The 17,747-nt window shown below is 42.1% G+C and overlaps 1 protein-coding gene across 1 annotated transcript in view; it reads left to right on the forward strand.

Annotated features, from left to right (window-relative positions):
- galt (galactose-1-phosphate uridylyltransferase) overlaps positions 1-17,747 on the forward strand; it is a 133,676-nt gene that overhangs the window by 41,214 nt on the left and 74,715 nt on the right. Inside the window, exon 7 of the mRNA XM_077243233.1 lies at positions 10,556-10,678. Within this exon, the coding sequence (XP_077099348.1) occupies positions 10,556-10,678 (123 nt within the window). The remainder of the gene's footprint in view (positions 1-10,555; positions 10,679-17,747) is intronic.

A 17,747-nucleotide genomic window follows, 5' to 3' on the forward strand; every position in this document is an offset into this window, starting at 1 on the left:
TATGAAATTGTAATTTTATAGTTATAATGTAAAATAAAATAATTATTACTATTATTATTTTTTCTACATTTTCTTAAATACTCAATTTACATTGAAATATTACAATTGACATGTTTCTTATTTTGTTTTTATTTAGTAATTTGTATTTTCTTATTTAACAACAACAACAAAAAATAGATTAAAACAATATTTTATATATTGTTATTTTATAGTTGTAATGTAAAACTATTATTATTGTTGTTGTTATTCTTATTTCTTAAATACTCGATTCACAGTGAATATATTTTATTTCATCATCATCATCATCATCATCATCATCATCATCATCATCATCTTCTTCCGCTTATCCGGGGCCGGGTCACGGGGGCAGCAGTCTAAGCAGAGATGCCCAGACTTCCCTCTCCCCAGACATTTCTTTCAGCTCTTCCGGGGGGACACCGAGGCGTTCCCAGGCCCCCGGGAGACATAATCCCTCCAGCATCTCCTAGGTGTTCCTGGTGGGAAGCACCCGGAACACTTTCCCGGGAAGGCGTCAAGAAGGCATCCCGAACAGATGCCGGAGCCACCTCAGCCGGCCCCTCTTGATGTGGAGGAGCAGCGGCTCTACTCTGAGCTCCTTCTGAGTGACAGAGCTCCTCACCCTATCTCTAAGGGATAGCTCAAGATACTTGAACTCTACCACTTGAGGCAGGAACTCTCTACCAACCTGAAGTGGGCAAGCCACCTTTTTCCGACTGAGATCCATGGCCTCGGATTTGTAGGTGTTGATTCTCATCCCAGCCGCTTCACACTTTGCTGCGAACCGTCCCAGTGCATGCTGAAGGTCCTGGTCTGATGGGGCCAGCACGACATCATCATCCGCAAAAAGCAGAGACAAAATCGTGTGGTCCCCAAACTGGACACCCTTCGTCCCCTGGCTGCGCCTAGAAATTCGTTCCATAAAAATTATGAACAGAACCGGTGACAAAGGGCAGCCCTGCCGGAGTCCAACATGCACCGGGAACAAGTCTGACTTACTGCCGACAATGCGAACCAGGCTCCTGCACCGGTCGTACAAGGAGCCTTAGCAAAGGGCCCCGTACCCCATACTCCCAGAGCATCCTCCACAGGAAGCCACGAGGGACACAGTTGAATTCCTTCTCCAAATCCACAAAGCACAGGTGGATTGGTTGGGCAAACTCCCATGAACCCTCCAGCACCTTGGGGATGGTATATAGCTGGTCCAGTGTTCAACGACCGGGACACAAACCGCTCTGTTTCCCGGGGAGGCTGAGAAGTGTGACTTCTGCTTAGGTGATGGACTAGTCCACCTCTGAGCCCTCAGCCTCTTTTTCCTCAATGGAAGACGTGTCAGTGGGATTGTGGAGATCCTTGAAGTATTCCTTCCATCGTCCAACGACATCCCCAGTTGAGGTCAACAGCTGCCCACCTCCACTGTAAACAGTGTTGATAGGACACTGCTTCCCTCTCCTTAGGCGCCGGACGGTTTGTCAGAATCTCTTTGAGGCCAAGCGGTAGTCCTTCTCCATGGCCTCACCAAACTCCTCCCAGGCCTGATTTTTTTTGCCTCCACAACAGTCCACTTGGCCTGCCGGTACCCGTCAGCAGCCTCAGGAGTCCCACAAGCCAGTCAGGCCCGATAGGTCTCCCCCTTCAGATTGACGGCATCCCTTACTTCCGGTGTCCACCACTGGGTTCGGGGATTGCTGCCTCGACAGGCACCGGAGACCTTCTGGCCACAGCTCCGAGCGGCCGCGTCGACAATGGAGGTGGAGAACATGGTCCACTCAGACTCAATATCTCCAGTCTGGATCTGGTCGAAGCTAAGCCAGAGGTGGGAGTTGAAGCTCTCTCTGACAGGGGACTCGGCCAAACGTTTCCAATAGACCCTCACAGTACGTTTGGGTCTGCTGAGTCTGTCCAGCTTCCTCCCTCACCATTGGTATCTAACTCACCAACAGGTGGTGATCAGTTGACAGCTCCGTCTTCTCTTCACCCGAGTGTCAAAGACATACTGCCGGAGGTCGGATGAAACAACCACAAAGTCGATCATCGATGTCCGGCCTTGGATGTCCTGGTGCCACGTGCACTGATGGACACCCTTATGCTTGAACATGGTGTTCGTTATGGACAAGCTGTAACTAGCACAGAAGTCCAATTGTAGAACACCGCTCGGGTTCAGATCAGGGGGGCCGTTCCTCACAATCACGCCCCTCCAGCTGTCACTGTCGCTGCCCACGTGGGCATTGAAGTCCCGCAGTTGAATGAGTCCCCGGTCGGAGCACCTTCCAGCACCCCTCACAGAGATTCCAAGAGGGCTGGGTACTCTGCCGTTCGGCCCGTAGGCACAAACGACAGTGAGAAACCTATCCCCGACCCAAAGGGGCAGGGAAGCGACCCTCACATGGCGGCTGAGCTGGGGGGCTATAAGCAAACCCACACCAGCTCGCCACCTCTCACCATGGGCAACTCCAGAGTGGTAAAGAGTCCATCCTCTCTCAAGGAGTGTGGTCCAGAGCCCAAGCCGAGCGTGGAGGTGATCCCGACTATCTCTAGTCGGTACCTCTCAACCTCACGATCTCAGGCTCCTTCCCCACCAGCGAGGTGACGTTCCACGTCCCTAAAGCTAGTTTCCATGTCCAAGGATCGGGTTGTTTAGGCCCCCGATGGTGGCCCCATGTCGCTCCTTCGGGCTTAGCCTGGCCGGGCCCTATGGATGGAAGCCCGGCCACCAGGCGTTCACATACAAGCCCCAACCCCGGGCCTGACTCCAGGGTAGGTCCCGGCTGCGCCTTGCTCTTAAGACCGTTCTTAGACTAGATTTTGTTTTTATTTATTAATTTTTATTTTCTTATTTAATAATAATACTAATAATGAAATGTTAATTATTATTGTTATAGCCACACTAATATTGCCACACAAATGTTTAGCCAAATTGTGCAGCCCTACAAAACAAGCATGGATTTTTTTTTTTTTTTTTTGTAAATAACAATCACAATTTGTATTCCCAAAATCACAAATTTCAAATCGTGCAGACTTACTTGCTGGGTTTGAATTTCTTACTTTGAAAAATAAAACCCCATCCATCAAAGAAAAGTTGTCAGTAGTTGTACGTCAGTTTTAATAGTGTTACAGAAGAACTGGGATGAATTGTATTCAGCCATTCGTGTCTTTTGATGTGAGTCTTCAGTCAAAACCTTGTTTAAGCTGAGAGGTCAGAGCAGTCTCACGTGTGCATTTAGAGCTGTGGAGCTTGACTCCAATCAATGATTCGCCAGAAAACTGAGGTCAAACAATCTCTCAGAGGTACATATTAGATTCGCCAGGAAGAGCGTGCTTTAAAAAACACTGTGGAAATACTTCTATATTTGCAATCAGTAACCCAGGAGAACTCAGTTCCCGGTTCTCACAGAGAGCCTAATTTATCATTTAGCAAGAGAGCTCCTTTTCACAGTTGCTTTTTTAAATTATTTTTGGCAGCAGGCAAACAGAAATTTGTCTCTTGATTATAACAACTGCTCCCTCGTGGATTATGATGGATTATGGATACGTACACAAGAATTAGAATTAGCTTCTCATTGATTGACTGTGAGCTTTAAACTTGTCACATCGATGACTGCGCATGCAGGGGATATCTCAAAATGTTCAAATTTATTCTGGCATTTGTAGGCCACATATCATAACAGACTCATTTCCATGTAGCTCCATGAGTCACTGTGGAAAAAAAATACGTTCTTTCCGACTGTTTCATCCTGTTTTGTTTAAGTTTTGTTTATGTTGAGATATCCTTGACAACAGTTGGTGAGTTTGCAATGATGAAACGCTCATAGCGTTTTTGAACGTTAATAGACACATCTATTGCAAAACTTTACCCGTTGCTGTTGAAAAGAGACTTTTTATTAGACCTCTGAATGCTGTTGGAAGCATTTCTAAAAGTTTAAGTATAACCACAGCAATCAGATGTATTGAAGTTTTTATTAGGTCTAAGTTTGGTCTCAGATGAGAGATCCCATAACGCTGGGGTTGGCAGGTGTACTGGCAGCTGAAGGAAATGATGTTTCTAGTGGAGGTTTGGATTAAACATGCAAAGGCAGTACGAGACCGTGACCTTGACATTTCACAAGCTCAAGTGTCTTTTCTCTTTCTGTCTCTTTTATAAGATAATTGCCATATTGCTGCATCGATTGAGTGAATTAAATCTGGGATGGATACTGCCAAAGAACTTGAACAACTTACGAAACCTTGATGCTGTTATACAGTATTTTTCATTACAATAAGGTTAAATTGGAAAGATTGATAAAATAAGATTAGGAAATGACAACAAATAATACTTTAACAGCATTTATTAATGTTAAATACAAATAAATTTTTGGCAAATAAAGTTAAATTACATATAAATAAATTACTTGAGAATATAATTAATGGTTATTAGTATATAGTTATTTATAGTATTATAGTTATTGTACTGTTCGAACATGAATTAACAATGAAATTGATGTAGATTAATACATGTTGTAAAACATTTTGTTCTTTGTTTCTGATACCTAATGCATGTTAATGAATTAAACTTTACTGTAAAGTGTAATTACCACACTATACTGTTCAGAGTTTGTAATAATTAAGATTTTTTTAATCACTTTAACGCGCCAGAAACTGAAAACATTGAAGGAGATCCCATAATAATTTAAAATAGATTTACAGTAGTAACAATAAATCATATTTTTTATATGATTAGATTAATATCATATTATTAAATATGATGATTATGTCAGGGTTCTGATGTGTTATCTGTATTTGTATCTGTTATCTGTCTTCCAACAGTATCAGACTCTTTAATTGCAGTAACAACATAATGTAGCACTTTTTATTTTCTGTCCCCCCCCCCCCACCCCTCTCTCTCTCTCTCTCTGGAGCTGCTGTAATAAGTGAATTTCACTGCTGTGGGATTAATAAAGTAAATCTATTCTAATCTATTTGTCTTACTATGAGTTGGTTTTGCCCTGTCATTTGTCTCCTGCATCTGATGTTGTTTTGCTTGATTTGTTGAAGTTTGGTTGTTCCATTCCCTGTCTCTAATCAAAGAGTTATTTTTGTCATGTTTGTTTTCTGTTATTAAACACTAGACTGCTGCACTTAAATTATTTTATTTTTGTATCTTTGCCTCAACCATACGTGACAGAATATCTTTGAGGGGCGATTTACACAACACCATTTTTAACTAAAAACGTAAAACTTTTTATGTGTTTTGGCTGTTCGTTTACACGACAACAGCGTTTTGGGTGCCTGAATACTCAAACTTTTGAAAACGGGTTTCAAAGTGCAAGTTTTTGGGAACGGTCTCCGTGCAAATGTCAAAAACGCGAATCTATGAAGACGGTGATTTCATGCACATGTGTATTATTTGTTCAGTCCATAGTGTTTCATCGGCATATAATGGCCTGGCAGCAGAATACAGCAGTTTTAGTTGTTTTCGCGGATCCGTGTGAATGTGGATCGTTTTGACAATGGTGTCGTCTGTACGCGGACAACTCAAAGGAAAAACTTCTCAGTTTTAGGCATATCGTGTACCCTTTTTACCAACTGATTCTAAACATGTCATGTCAACAAATGGAAAAGTCATCCGGCTGTTTATTGTTATGTTTATTATTGTGCCTTCCGCCCCGACAGCAGGGGAGCGTTTTACCCCAAATACCATAGCCTACTTTTACACATTCTTCCGTTATTGGAAAACTGTTGCTTTAATTACCTTGAACAAAACTGCAAATCATTATCTACAACAATTAAAAAAAGATCAAATATTAGATCAAATTAGCACAGAATCAACTTTGCATTGCTGCCCGTGATCGTGTCAAGGATCAGACAAATATCCAGGTATATGCATTAGTCTAGCCTATATAGACCCCCGAAATAGCCATTATAGCAGGTTTATATGACTGAAGCGACAACTGCACCAGTTACTATAGTGCGGCCGGCTTCTCTCTCTCAGGGAACTGAGGTTACGATAGTAACCGAGTAGTTCCCTTTCGAACGGTCACTTCGTATTGCGTAGCTATACGCAGTGGGGACGCCATGCAAAACGCCGCACCCTAAGTAACTGGTTAACCTGCAACTCAGGACCCCTGAGCTAACAGAACAAGCCAGAACCCAACAAATATATTTATATACATAACAGACCAGACACTGTCGTGCCTGAAAAATATATATGAGTCAGTACAACTGACAGAATATACTAACAAAACCAGACACTGTCGGGATTATTAGCACAATTTTATAACCGGCCTAAGCGGGTTTTATATATATATATATATATATATATATATATATATATATATATATATATTATATATATTATATATTATATTATATATATTATATATATATATCTGTATATGATTATGCACAGTAATCTTTGTAGACAAGACCAGACACCGTCGGGTCTTAATCATACCGAAAGTACCTTCGCCTGCAGCGCCAGCACCAGCCAGTCGTCGAGATAATTCAGCACGCGCACTCCCTGACTTTTCAGTGGGGAGAGCGCTGCATCCATACATTTTGTGAATGTGCGGGGTGCCAGGGACAGACCGAACGGCAGAACGGTGTATTGATATGCCCTCCCCTCGAAGGCGAATCTCAAGAATGGCCTGTGACGAGGGTCGATCTGAATATGAAAATATGCATCTTTCAGTTCCATTGTAACAAACCAATCGCCCGGGCGAACTTGCGCGAGAATTTGTTTGAGTGTTATCATTTTGAAAGGCCGTCTCGTGAGAGCCTTGTTCAAATGTCTCAGATCTAGTATGGGTCTGAGTCCGCCGTCTTTCTTTGGAATTAGAAAATAGCAGCTGTAAAACCCCGAATACATTAGCGCGGGAGGGACTGACTCTATCGCTCCTTTTGCTAATAAATTCTGAACTTCGGTGCGTAGCACGTGACCCACGCTGCTTCTCACAGACGTCTCGATAACCGCCTGGAATTTCGGGGGTCTGTGAGCGAATTGGAGCGAGTAACCTCGCTTTATAGTGTTTATAACCCAACTCGACACACCGGGGATGGCTTGCCAGGCCATGGCCGTGTGGCTAGGGCATGACACACTGAATTGGATGGGCCGCCTAACATAGGGGGACCTGATACCCTTATAATGTGATTTGTGCACATACTGTGTTTGACTGACTATACAGGCTTTTGCCCGGGGGGAAGTCAGTGTTACAACAGGGAGGGGGCCACCTAGTGAAGGGGGACCGTGAACCTGTGTGTTGTGATTGTGAAACATGCTCTTTTTGTGCTTTATTTGGGTCGCTGTGAAAACGGCGTTTGTTTGCAAAGACACGCTCACTGCTCCGGGCCTGTTTACAATAATAAAATCCCCAGCCGCCTGAACTGAACAGGGAGCTGTGGGAAGTTTTGCTGGTTTTTTCGAGGGTGGTCCGGCTAGCGCGAGACACGAGCCCTCTCTCTTTCCTCCTAGTGCTAGGAAGACTGCGGAGGTACCTGGTCAACCACGGCGCTGGGCCGCGAGCCTTGACGCCGGGGGAGCGGGTAGCGCTTCGCGAGCCTTGACTGGCGGTGGCTATCAGCGGCCGCGGGGCGGGGCTGAGAGGCCTGCTTCACCGGTTTGGCTGGATGAGGCGAAGGCGGTGACTTGGGCTTGCTGGTCGTGGAGCTCGAGCGTTTCGGCAAGAAGTGTCGCATAGCCTGGGACGCTTTCTGTGCCTCTGTGTACCTCTCCGAGAATCCCTTCACGGCCGGGCCGAAGAGACTGGAGCTGGAAACCGGGGCGTCGAGAAACCTAGTCCTGTCGGCTTCTTTGATCTCGGTGAGGTTAAGCCAAAAATGGCACTCGAGCACGACCAAGCTCGCCATGTTCCTTCCGATGGCCTGTGCTGTAGCATTAGTAGCACGCAGCGCTAGGTCTGTAGCACTTCTCAGGTCTCGAAAGGCCTCCGGGTCCGGGCCAGCCTCGTCCATAGACTGGAGGAGTTTGGCCTGGTAGACCTGCAACACGGCCATTGTGTGCAGGGCCGATGCAGCCTGACCGGAGGGGGAATATGCGCGTCCAGCGAGGGCTGAGGTGTTTCGGCAGGGTTTGTTGGGATTAGAGGCTCTAGCTCGCCAGCTAGCTGCAGTGCTCGGGCAAAGATGAGCAGCCACGGCCTCTTCGAGGGGCGGCAAAGACTCATAACCCTTTTCCGCTGCGCCATCCACAGAGGAGAGCGTCGCGGAAACTGCAGATCCCACACGTGCTGAGTACGGAGCGCGCCAGGACTTGGTGAGCTCCTCGTGGACCTCGGGGAAAAATGGCACTGGTTTGTGACGAGGGGCCTGCTGGCGCCCCGACAGGAACCATCCATCCTGCTGACTACGCGTCGGCTCCTCGTGCGTGGTACACTCTAGCTCGAGGTCCGCGACGGCCTTCGTCAGGATCCGAAGCATTTCGGCGTTGGAGTTTGTCCTGGTCGCTGAACCACTAGCCACAGACTGAGAAGCGGTGACAGGGTCGAGAGAGCCCGGCCACTCATCCTCCGAAGCGGCGATGGACAGGCTGTGGTCGCGCTTGAGAGATCCGCCGAAGGAGACGAGGCCCTCCACGTGGGGGAGGGGGGGGCGCTGGTCTCCTACAAACAGGACCGGTGATGTCGTCCGAGTAGGAGAAAGTGAAGCACGCGGGGACGCGGCCGGCGTGCGTTCACCAACTTCCATACCCTCAGGTTGCCGTTGGCTGCGACGCTTCTTCTTCCTTGGAATAGACAGCGTGGCTGAAGTGGCATCGCCGTCTCGAGAGAGAGCTAGCTGATTGCGCAGCACGGAGATAGGCATGCTTTCGCAGGCCGCACATCCGCCGGCAGAGAGTGCATTCTCTGCGTGGTCGATCCCCAGGCAGGAAATGCAGCTCTATTGTTGGTCTGCCTCGTGCAGATGGCCTCCGCACGTGGCGCAGGCTGAACGAGGCATCTGAAATAAAACACAAATATTTCGAACAAAGGATATAGGCTGTCACCGGATAGCCACAGTTGAGACGGCGTCAGGAGACAACGGCGTGCAGGCGAAGTCTGCCGAAGAGAAGGTCGCTCAGGCTGAAAAGGTTTGTTCGACGGCGAATAACAGTAGAAAGCTCAGGGACATTAGTACTGTCGCTGAAGGAGTAAATATCTGCTATAATGGCTATTTCGGGGGTCTATATAGGCTAGGCCACGCCCCCTCGGTGGGCTCTGACGTTGGGCTAGCTCATTGGTCGCACTTGCAGCTGTTGCTGCAGCACAGCCTATGAGAGTGCCAGACGCTCAGTGTGCTAGCTGTGCAGCTGCAAATGCGTTTTACATATAGGCTTCAGGAAATCGAGGGAAAGGAGTTTCCCCCACTGCGTATAGCTACGCAATACGAAGTGACCGTTCCAAAGGGAACTGATGTTTCGGAAAGTGCTACTGCAAGTTTTTGTGCCATCTAGTGGTTTAGAGAAACATAAAATCAAAAGTGCATTTCACCCTGGTGCGCCTTAAGCCCTGTTGTAGCCCATATCCTCCCCAAACGGCAGGGGGTTTCAGTAGGTTATTTCTCCGCAGTCTACAAATTCAAACTTAAAAACTTATAAGAGAACCTTTACAAGCTTCTGTTGTGGCTTAGCTTTTTAAGCGTGCACAGATACATACATCCACACATATTTGGATATCATAAATCTCTACAAGGCTAAACATGGGAGAAATGTTATCACCAAGTACCAAGTCCACTAGTTGGTAAGTATGATTTGGTCCTGCGCTTCACTGGCAAGTTAAATATAGGCCTGATTTGCGGTTCTAGTTATTTTTATAGCTGGAAGGGACATATTGTTTTTGTGATTACGGGGGACTGATTTTGATGTACTATGAATTGCAAACAATTTAGTGCTAAATTCATGGTAAAGACACTTGAAGAGAGTTCCGAGGGCATGCGTGGCACTAGATTAAATAGCTGAAATTGAGTTCCCAAAAACTCTTAAATCACTATGCAGAAAATCACATTTGTCTCAGGAGTGAATAATGGGCGAGTTTTCTTTCCTCAGGAAGATACGTGAATGAAGAGCTCTTGTGGGAGCTCTGGTGGTGAGGAAAACGAATCTGAAAAACAGAATCTCTCTTACCACCCTTTTTTGTTGAAGATGTATTGGATATGTTGTCAGAACTCTCTCTGGGCAGCACCAACAGTCTTCGGCGCCTGGAAAGATGAATGTTTTAAAGTGTCTTTTCCAATTTCCATCCCTAAATCATCTCTACAAGGCTAAATATGAAATAAATGTTATCGCCAGGAACCAACTCTACTAGTTGCGAAGTATAATTGGATCGGTTTCCACTGCCACATGCTTCGCTATTAATTAGCAAAATACAGCGTTAAATATAGGCCTGCTGTTCTAGTTATTTTTATAGGCGTAAGGGAGCATTATTTTACTACGATGGGGGGGACGATGTTTTGTGTGTGTGTGTCCCTGACAGCTTTTCTGAAGGTTTTATCTGTGGCTACAGAGTCTGATTAGTGAGACTTCCTACGCAGGTTCACGTCTTCATGCTATTCCTGTTTCTATCTCCAGGTTTGGGCCAGTAATTTTCTCCCCAATGAGCCAGCGCTGGCGGAGCGCTGTCAGAGAGACTTCATGCAGAAGCACGGAGAGCCGATGCTGATGCAGTACGCTCGAATGGAGGCGCAAGCACAGGTAATACACCCACATAAGACACAGTTCATAGCGTTCAGCAGTCTCTCAGCATAATAATAAAAAAAAAAACTCCCTATAGATAAAGGCTCTCACAACCACTATGTGAGAGCGCTTTTGACTGAGGAAAAAAAAAAAAAAAAAAACAACATAAACCTGTCTAAGGTGGTTTGCTGTTCTTGGCTGACCACCAAGCTGGTCAGAATGGTGGAGTTTGATAGTTTTAAAGTGATTTCGGGGACTTTTCAGCTGGTAGACTTTGAGAATTGCACATGCGTGCCCATATGGATCTGTTTGAGTCACATTATTAGTTTGTGATACCCCATCTGAACTGTAGAGGTCAATATGAAGATGTGTCTACACTCTGAAAAGAAATGCAGGGGACCTGTTACCACAACTTGCATGGGTGCCAGACAAAAAAATCCACATTAATTGCCTAAATCCAAGAAAAAAGATTTGTTGTGTGGATGTTTTACTGTATGATGATTGAAATCACAAATCACATCATTCCGCCAGAACTCGACTCATGTTAGAAATATGGATGCTATTCTTACAAAAATGCATAGCTTTGCTTCAGAAGGCCTTTATTAACCCCCTGGAGCCGTATCGATCACTTTTATGATGGATGCGCTTTTTTGGCCTTCAAAATCTCAGTTACCATTCACATCCATTATAAAGCTTAAAAGAACAAGGATATTTTTTAATATAACTCATTTTGTGTTTGGCTGAAAGAAGAAAGTAAGTCATATACACCTCGGACAGCTTTAGGGTGAGTAAATTAATAATACAATTTTTTGGGTGAACTTAATTCTCAAATTAAAAAGTGCTTGTATGTATGAATTAAATAAATTCATACCAAAAAAAAATTAAATGTCCTCTTTCTATAGTATATTTTTTCTAATTTGATCATGCTTTTAGCTCGTGTAATGTAGTATTCTCAGCTTTGTTTTATACTTTTTACCATGTTTAAATCATTTCCTCTGAAATTCCTCCGATTTCTACATTAAAGAATGTGGAAAAGGTCCACAGATTGTATCTAGGCCTGTCCATCACTGTCTACCATAGCAACTTGTCCTTTCTTGTTTGCATTCTCTCTTGTTTGCAACACCCCCTTGTAAACTTGTATGGCGCCTCCCTCACTGTGCCATGCTTGACGAGTGGGCGTTGAAACATTAGCATACGCGGCTGGATCTCTAGTGTGCTGGTTGTGTCTCTGTGTCACCTGGGCCCTGATCATTATATTGTGCGGGACAGGATGCTGATGCCATGCCGAATCAGCAGGGAAGAGCTCGATTCCTGCTCTCGCACTTCAGCGCATTCTGCTAGCCAAGCATGGAGCGCAACCAGAAAAAGCTTTCATTAGCATAATGAGGCAGACATAACTCCGAATCATAGGTAATCAAGAAAAAGAGCAGGGAAAGAAGATGAATGTATTTACGGTGAGAGTAGAGGGTGGAAAATATGATTTAGCGATGTGTTATATGTAGCATGCTAAAGTAGTTTCGTTCATCACATTGTTTAAATACTTGTGAACGCATTGTGTTGTCCATGACCCATCCCGCTTTAAAGAATGATGAAAGTTAATAACTATAATGGATTTGACCAAAATTATACATAGATTTATTTATTTAGTTATTTTTGTAAAATCATTTTTGTAAAAAATTCACGTTGGCAAAATATGCAATTAAAATGAACAGATTGAATGTATGTTAACAGAAAAATGTATTAATTTATGTAAATTTGCTTAGTAGACATGATGTAGTTCAGGACAGTTATTTACATTATATTCCACTTTAATTATTTTAACTATAATTAATGAATTACAAATATATATATAATTAATTTATTATATATTATTATTTAAATAAAAAATGATTCACAATTTTATGGATTTTAACAAATTTTTATTTAATTTAAAAAATATCTAATGTTTGTTTATTATCCACTTTAAATAATTTAACTAAAAATAACTTTAATTTGTAGAGTACGTGCATGGCGTTAGCAAAACCAAGGTCATGGGTTCAATGCTCAGAGACAGATTGATTGATTTGTAAATTATGTTTGCAAAGAATAATAATTTAGTAAACATTATGTAGTCCAGGACATTTCATATCATACTCCACTCTAATTATTTTAACGAATAACTTCAGTTTATTTTACCTTTTAATTCAGTTTTTTTTTTTACTATTAATTCTGAAATTCAAGACATGTTTGTGAGGTTATGTATGTATGTATGAATGTATGTAAATACCTTATTTATAAGGTTACGTTTTATTTGATGTACTTGCTTCCTACCTACGGCGTTCAGAATCTCTAATAAGTGACCAGTAATGTATTCTGTCAGATATATTTCCCAGTGCACACTCCATCACTCAAGCATCCTGCGTTCTCCTTATTCCAGACTGCTTTCTCCCTGCTTTCTTCCGTAAATGCTGGAGACTCTTCTTTATAGTCCCTCGGCTCAGGCCTTGAAGATTGTGAGGACTGTGATGGAATTATAATAGCACCAATTGTGAAGCAGTTTTAATATGTGAACCTCACAAAAACATGTCCAGCTCACATTCAACCATCAAATCTGAAAATAAATAAATAAATAAATAAATAAGAAATAATATTTTGCATAAAGCAAACCAGTCCTTTTTTAGGATCTTCTAGATTTTTTGCTTAGTAACATTATTTTAATTACAATTAGATTTTCATTACTGTAACACGTTTTGTGAGAATACTGTAACAATGGCCAACAATTCCAGATCGCACTGCGTCCCAATTCACATACTATCCATCCTAAATAGTATTCAAACTTAGGATGAGTGTGTCCCAAATCGTAGTATTATAGAATAAGTGTGTCCCAAATCGTAGTAATATGAAATGAGTATTACAAAGATACCCGTATGGTCTACTTTTTCCGGTTAGAATCTGAAATGCAGATCCGTGCGCACTCTAATGGCTAATATTACCCACAACAAATTGCGTGTTGGACGAGGTTTCGATTAGAACTACAAACGCAAACAAAAAGTGTTAAAAAACTACAAACATGGAGGATGTGTGAGTTTGGCGGTTAAGAAGAGCGGTTTAGATAAAGGGGTTGATGAAATGACATTTATTCAGTGTTGTCCACATTATATTTCATCTGCAAGATATGTTTGGTCTTTTAAGTGCACCATTATGCAAACACACGAGAGACTCTACATTAGAGACCCACGACTGGCAGATTAATGTGCTCAAATTTCTTTATTACTCTCCGAAACGGGAGGAAATTAAATTAAGTGTGTGGAGGATTTTAACTGTGACGAGATGATTGACAGGGCAAGGAATCCAAAACGCCATGATGATAAAATAAAACATAACTGTTACAAACATAAGAGGCTTCTTTCAAAACGGCAGTGTACATTTACTATGGTATTTATATGATATCCCAAGCTTCTTCAGAGAACAAGATGGCATTACCACGGTGCATTTTCAAAAACCCATAGAATTCCATATTCTGATTACATTTCAACAAGCCTATTCCACAAGAATGTGTCCGGAGCGGCTGAATTCAGAGCCTCCATCGGCTCATTTTGTTCCATTCTTATCATTAAATGCTGTTCCATTGTATTTTAATATGCTGCATATATTCCATTTGGGTTGGGTTCGCTGCCTATTCTAGGTGAGAAATCTTTTGTTGTCACGAGCGCATCGGAGGAAATGGCGATGACTCGTCTCGTTCGCGCCACAGGGCTTCCCACCCCGACCTGGGATTTCCTATTATCCCGAAACAGCTCCGGATGACAGGGCCTCCATTTACTCTCTCATGTCTCGGCGGTGGGGGGTCAGAGAAAATGTGCTGGCCAGCTGGAGGCAAAATTCACCATGTGCTTTAACCTGGTGTCCTGTGATTCGCTAATGCTTTCTGGCTCTTCTTTTCATGGCGTATGTGTCATTCTGAAATTAGAACTTTTGCGAAATGTAAATATGATTCAGGCATTGTGAATAGAACCTAATGAGAATTCCAATTATAGTAAACAGAATAATGTCTGACAATTAGGTGTCTGGGTGATTTATACTTCTGGGTGTATAATAAGCTATATATCGGAGGCTAACAACAATCTGTCTGTGATGATAGTCATCTCATTCATACAAAACAAGACAAATTACATTCGAATTTCATATTACTCTGATGAGAGTCTGCGGTGTATTTTTCCAGACATCTTTCTGGTCTTCGACTTTTGACTATTGGCACAACGTCTGTTCCAAATTGTAGTTTTGGGCAAGAACTTTAGACAGGAACAGGCCATCTGACTTACACTTAAAGCAACCACTTTTTGTTTTTAACTTGGTATTTAGAATCTGAAGTTAGCATATGATGTGCTCATGGATTTTATTTTCTTGCAAATGCCTAAAGCAAAGTTCTTGAGTATTACTGGGTCATTCCTAAGTGAAACTAAAACCAAAAATATTAATTGAAATAAACCTGTAATAAAATTAATTATTCATATTAGATGGAAACAGATATAAATAGTAAAATGGCTCAAATAAAATAAGTTTAATAAAATGACTAATAATAATTTAAATATAAATATTGAAAAATAATTAAATTCTAACAATGATAAAAATATGCTTATACACATAAGCAATAAATATGCATAAAAAAGTGCTATAACCAAAAAAAAAGAAAAAGAAAACTGAAAATATAAATATAAATATTATTGGTTTAATTCCTATTAATCTCACATTTTTTTTATTAAAAGCTTTTTTTTTCTTTTATCACAATGCTATAATTAAGTGAGCATATGAGTTAAATTTTAAATAATTTCCCCACTTTTCTAACATTAAAAACGGGGAATTTATTACCGTTTGTTCATATTTTGGGGGGAAAAATATATATATTTTTATTTGTAATGAACTCTCATCCTGCTAGTCTTTTATAATATCCCTTTAGCTACTGTAACCAAAAGTGTATAATGGCATCATCCTACAGGAAGTGACATAATTTGGTGGGAAAACAGCAGCACAATCATCAATAAGTATTATTATTTGATTCGTCTCACTTTCAAACTTTCAACCCTTTGATATAAAGGCAGAAATTGCATGATGATTTGAAAACTTCAACAGATGGTTAAAAACATCCAAATAGTTGACATTCTCATGTAAGCCAATGTGATTAGCTCTTTATTTCCACATTGTTAAGCTCCGTTCTTGCAGTTGTTTAACTGAATTTTAATTTTAAATGTTTGAGCTTTACAAGAGCATATTTCTGAAAGTCTAGTTGTGGCGAACAGGACGGCCGAGGGACATGAGAGAACAGCGGAGCGGAAGCATAAAGGGGGAGCGTCGACGTTGATGATCGAGAGAGGAACAGGCCTGTATTTTAGTTGTGTTTGGTTTTTGTATTTTATTTTAGCCAGCAGTCATCCCCGAGGGGCTGCTGGCAGTTCCTTTTAAGTTTATTTTCGGTAGCCAACAGTCGTCCGCGAGGGGCTGCTGCCGGTATTTTGGTTTATTTATTTTATTTTAAAACAAGTATTTTGATTGTTCGCCGGTTCCCGCCTCCTCCTTCCCTGAACATTGCTACACTAGTATATAATATAAATATTTCTTAAAAATACATATATTTGTGATGGTAATTCTAAGATCAAATTGGACCCCATAACGGCAATGACTTGACAAATTCTTCCAGAAGTGCTTATTGTAGTAGCAGCACCTATTGGCAGCTTTCAGGGTCTTTGTCAGTGAAGGCATCTGAGGCTGTGCAATGCTTATTAATAAATGGATGTTGGCCACCCTCTCTTTATGATTGTGACCTTATGCCTGGACACCAGTTTGACCTTCGTCTTGCTTGGCCACATGCACTTGACATCTGTAGACCTCTGAAAAGTCTTCGGATCTTCCACAGCTTTAAGTAGTTTAAAATTCCCTCACAATCTCAATAATTTATTTGCAAGTAATAAGGCCTGACTCCTGAAGCCTATTTTTCACACTTGGCTTTAATTTTTTTTCTTTTTTTTTTCTGACGTCCCATTGATATTGAATCCCTGCCGTTTTCTTTTGATCTTTCCTCAAGTCATGACCGCAACTCTGTGAACTCTGGCTACACTGCCTACCATACCAGAATAAAGACGCTCAACAGACAGCTCATCTTCAGGAAGGCTGGAATTTGACTACATTTTTCGATTCCAGCTCTTGGCAAACCCACAAGCCTGAGAGAAGAGGAGGAACCCTGCTAGGCAAGGCCAGTTTCCATTTAGATTGGGGTGTTTCTGTTGCTAACAGAAAGCAAGTGTTCAAACTCCCTTTTTTTTTTTTGACAGGGCATGGGGAGCGGGCAGGGCTAAAAGACAGGAGCATGCTGGGACCTTTTGCTGTCTTTTGTGTCTCTATCAGCGTGTGAACTGCAATGATCTGTCACTAATCATGAAAGAAGGGTGACTGAAACTGGTTTTAGAGGAGGATTATCATGAGGAACCAAATTTCCCTTGACCTTATTGAGTTTGATGCTCTATACATGTACTATAAAAACATAGAAGCTTATAAAAGTTCCCTCACACTGAAATAAGAGCATTTATTGAAACTATGCTGCAAAAGTAGCTTGTTTTTTTAACTTCTGGGCGTTTATGACATCGCAGTTGTGCTCTTCCTGACTGTGTAGAACCTTCCACTCGGAAGATCCCAACATTAGAAATGATCCACAGAAGTTTATTTTTTAACAGTTAGCAAGTTTCAAAAAGTTCATTCAGAGTTCAAAAAGAGCATTCATGGAAATTTAGCTGCAAAAGTAACTTTAGGTGTATTCACCTCTGATGCGATTGCTCTGTTAGTACAATTGAATAAGTATGAAGGATCTCATCTGAACCCTGGTGCCACCAAACAAGAGGACTGAGACACTGAATAGATGAGTCTCGCTCCACTTCCAAACAAACTCTGCTGTGGTTTGACTGAAATATGAACACAACATGGACCAAAGATATGTAAACAAACCAAAAACAGGACGTGAGTCATGTGACCATAAAAAAAGCACAGAATGCTCAAGCATCGTCATAAGAGCTGTTGCCCATTTGGACATATTGCAGATCTTGGTTTGTGTGTGTGACAG

This window comes from Siphateles boraxobius, unplaced genomic scaffold, assembly GCF_051911475.1.
Source record: "Siphateles boraxobius isolate OS27281-9 unplaced genomic scaffold, OSU_SipBor_1 25, whole genome shotgun sequence".
Lineage (NCBI taxonomy): Eukaryota > Metazoa > Chordata > Actinopteri > Cypriniformes > Leuciscidae > Siphateles > Siphateles boraxobius.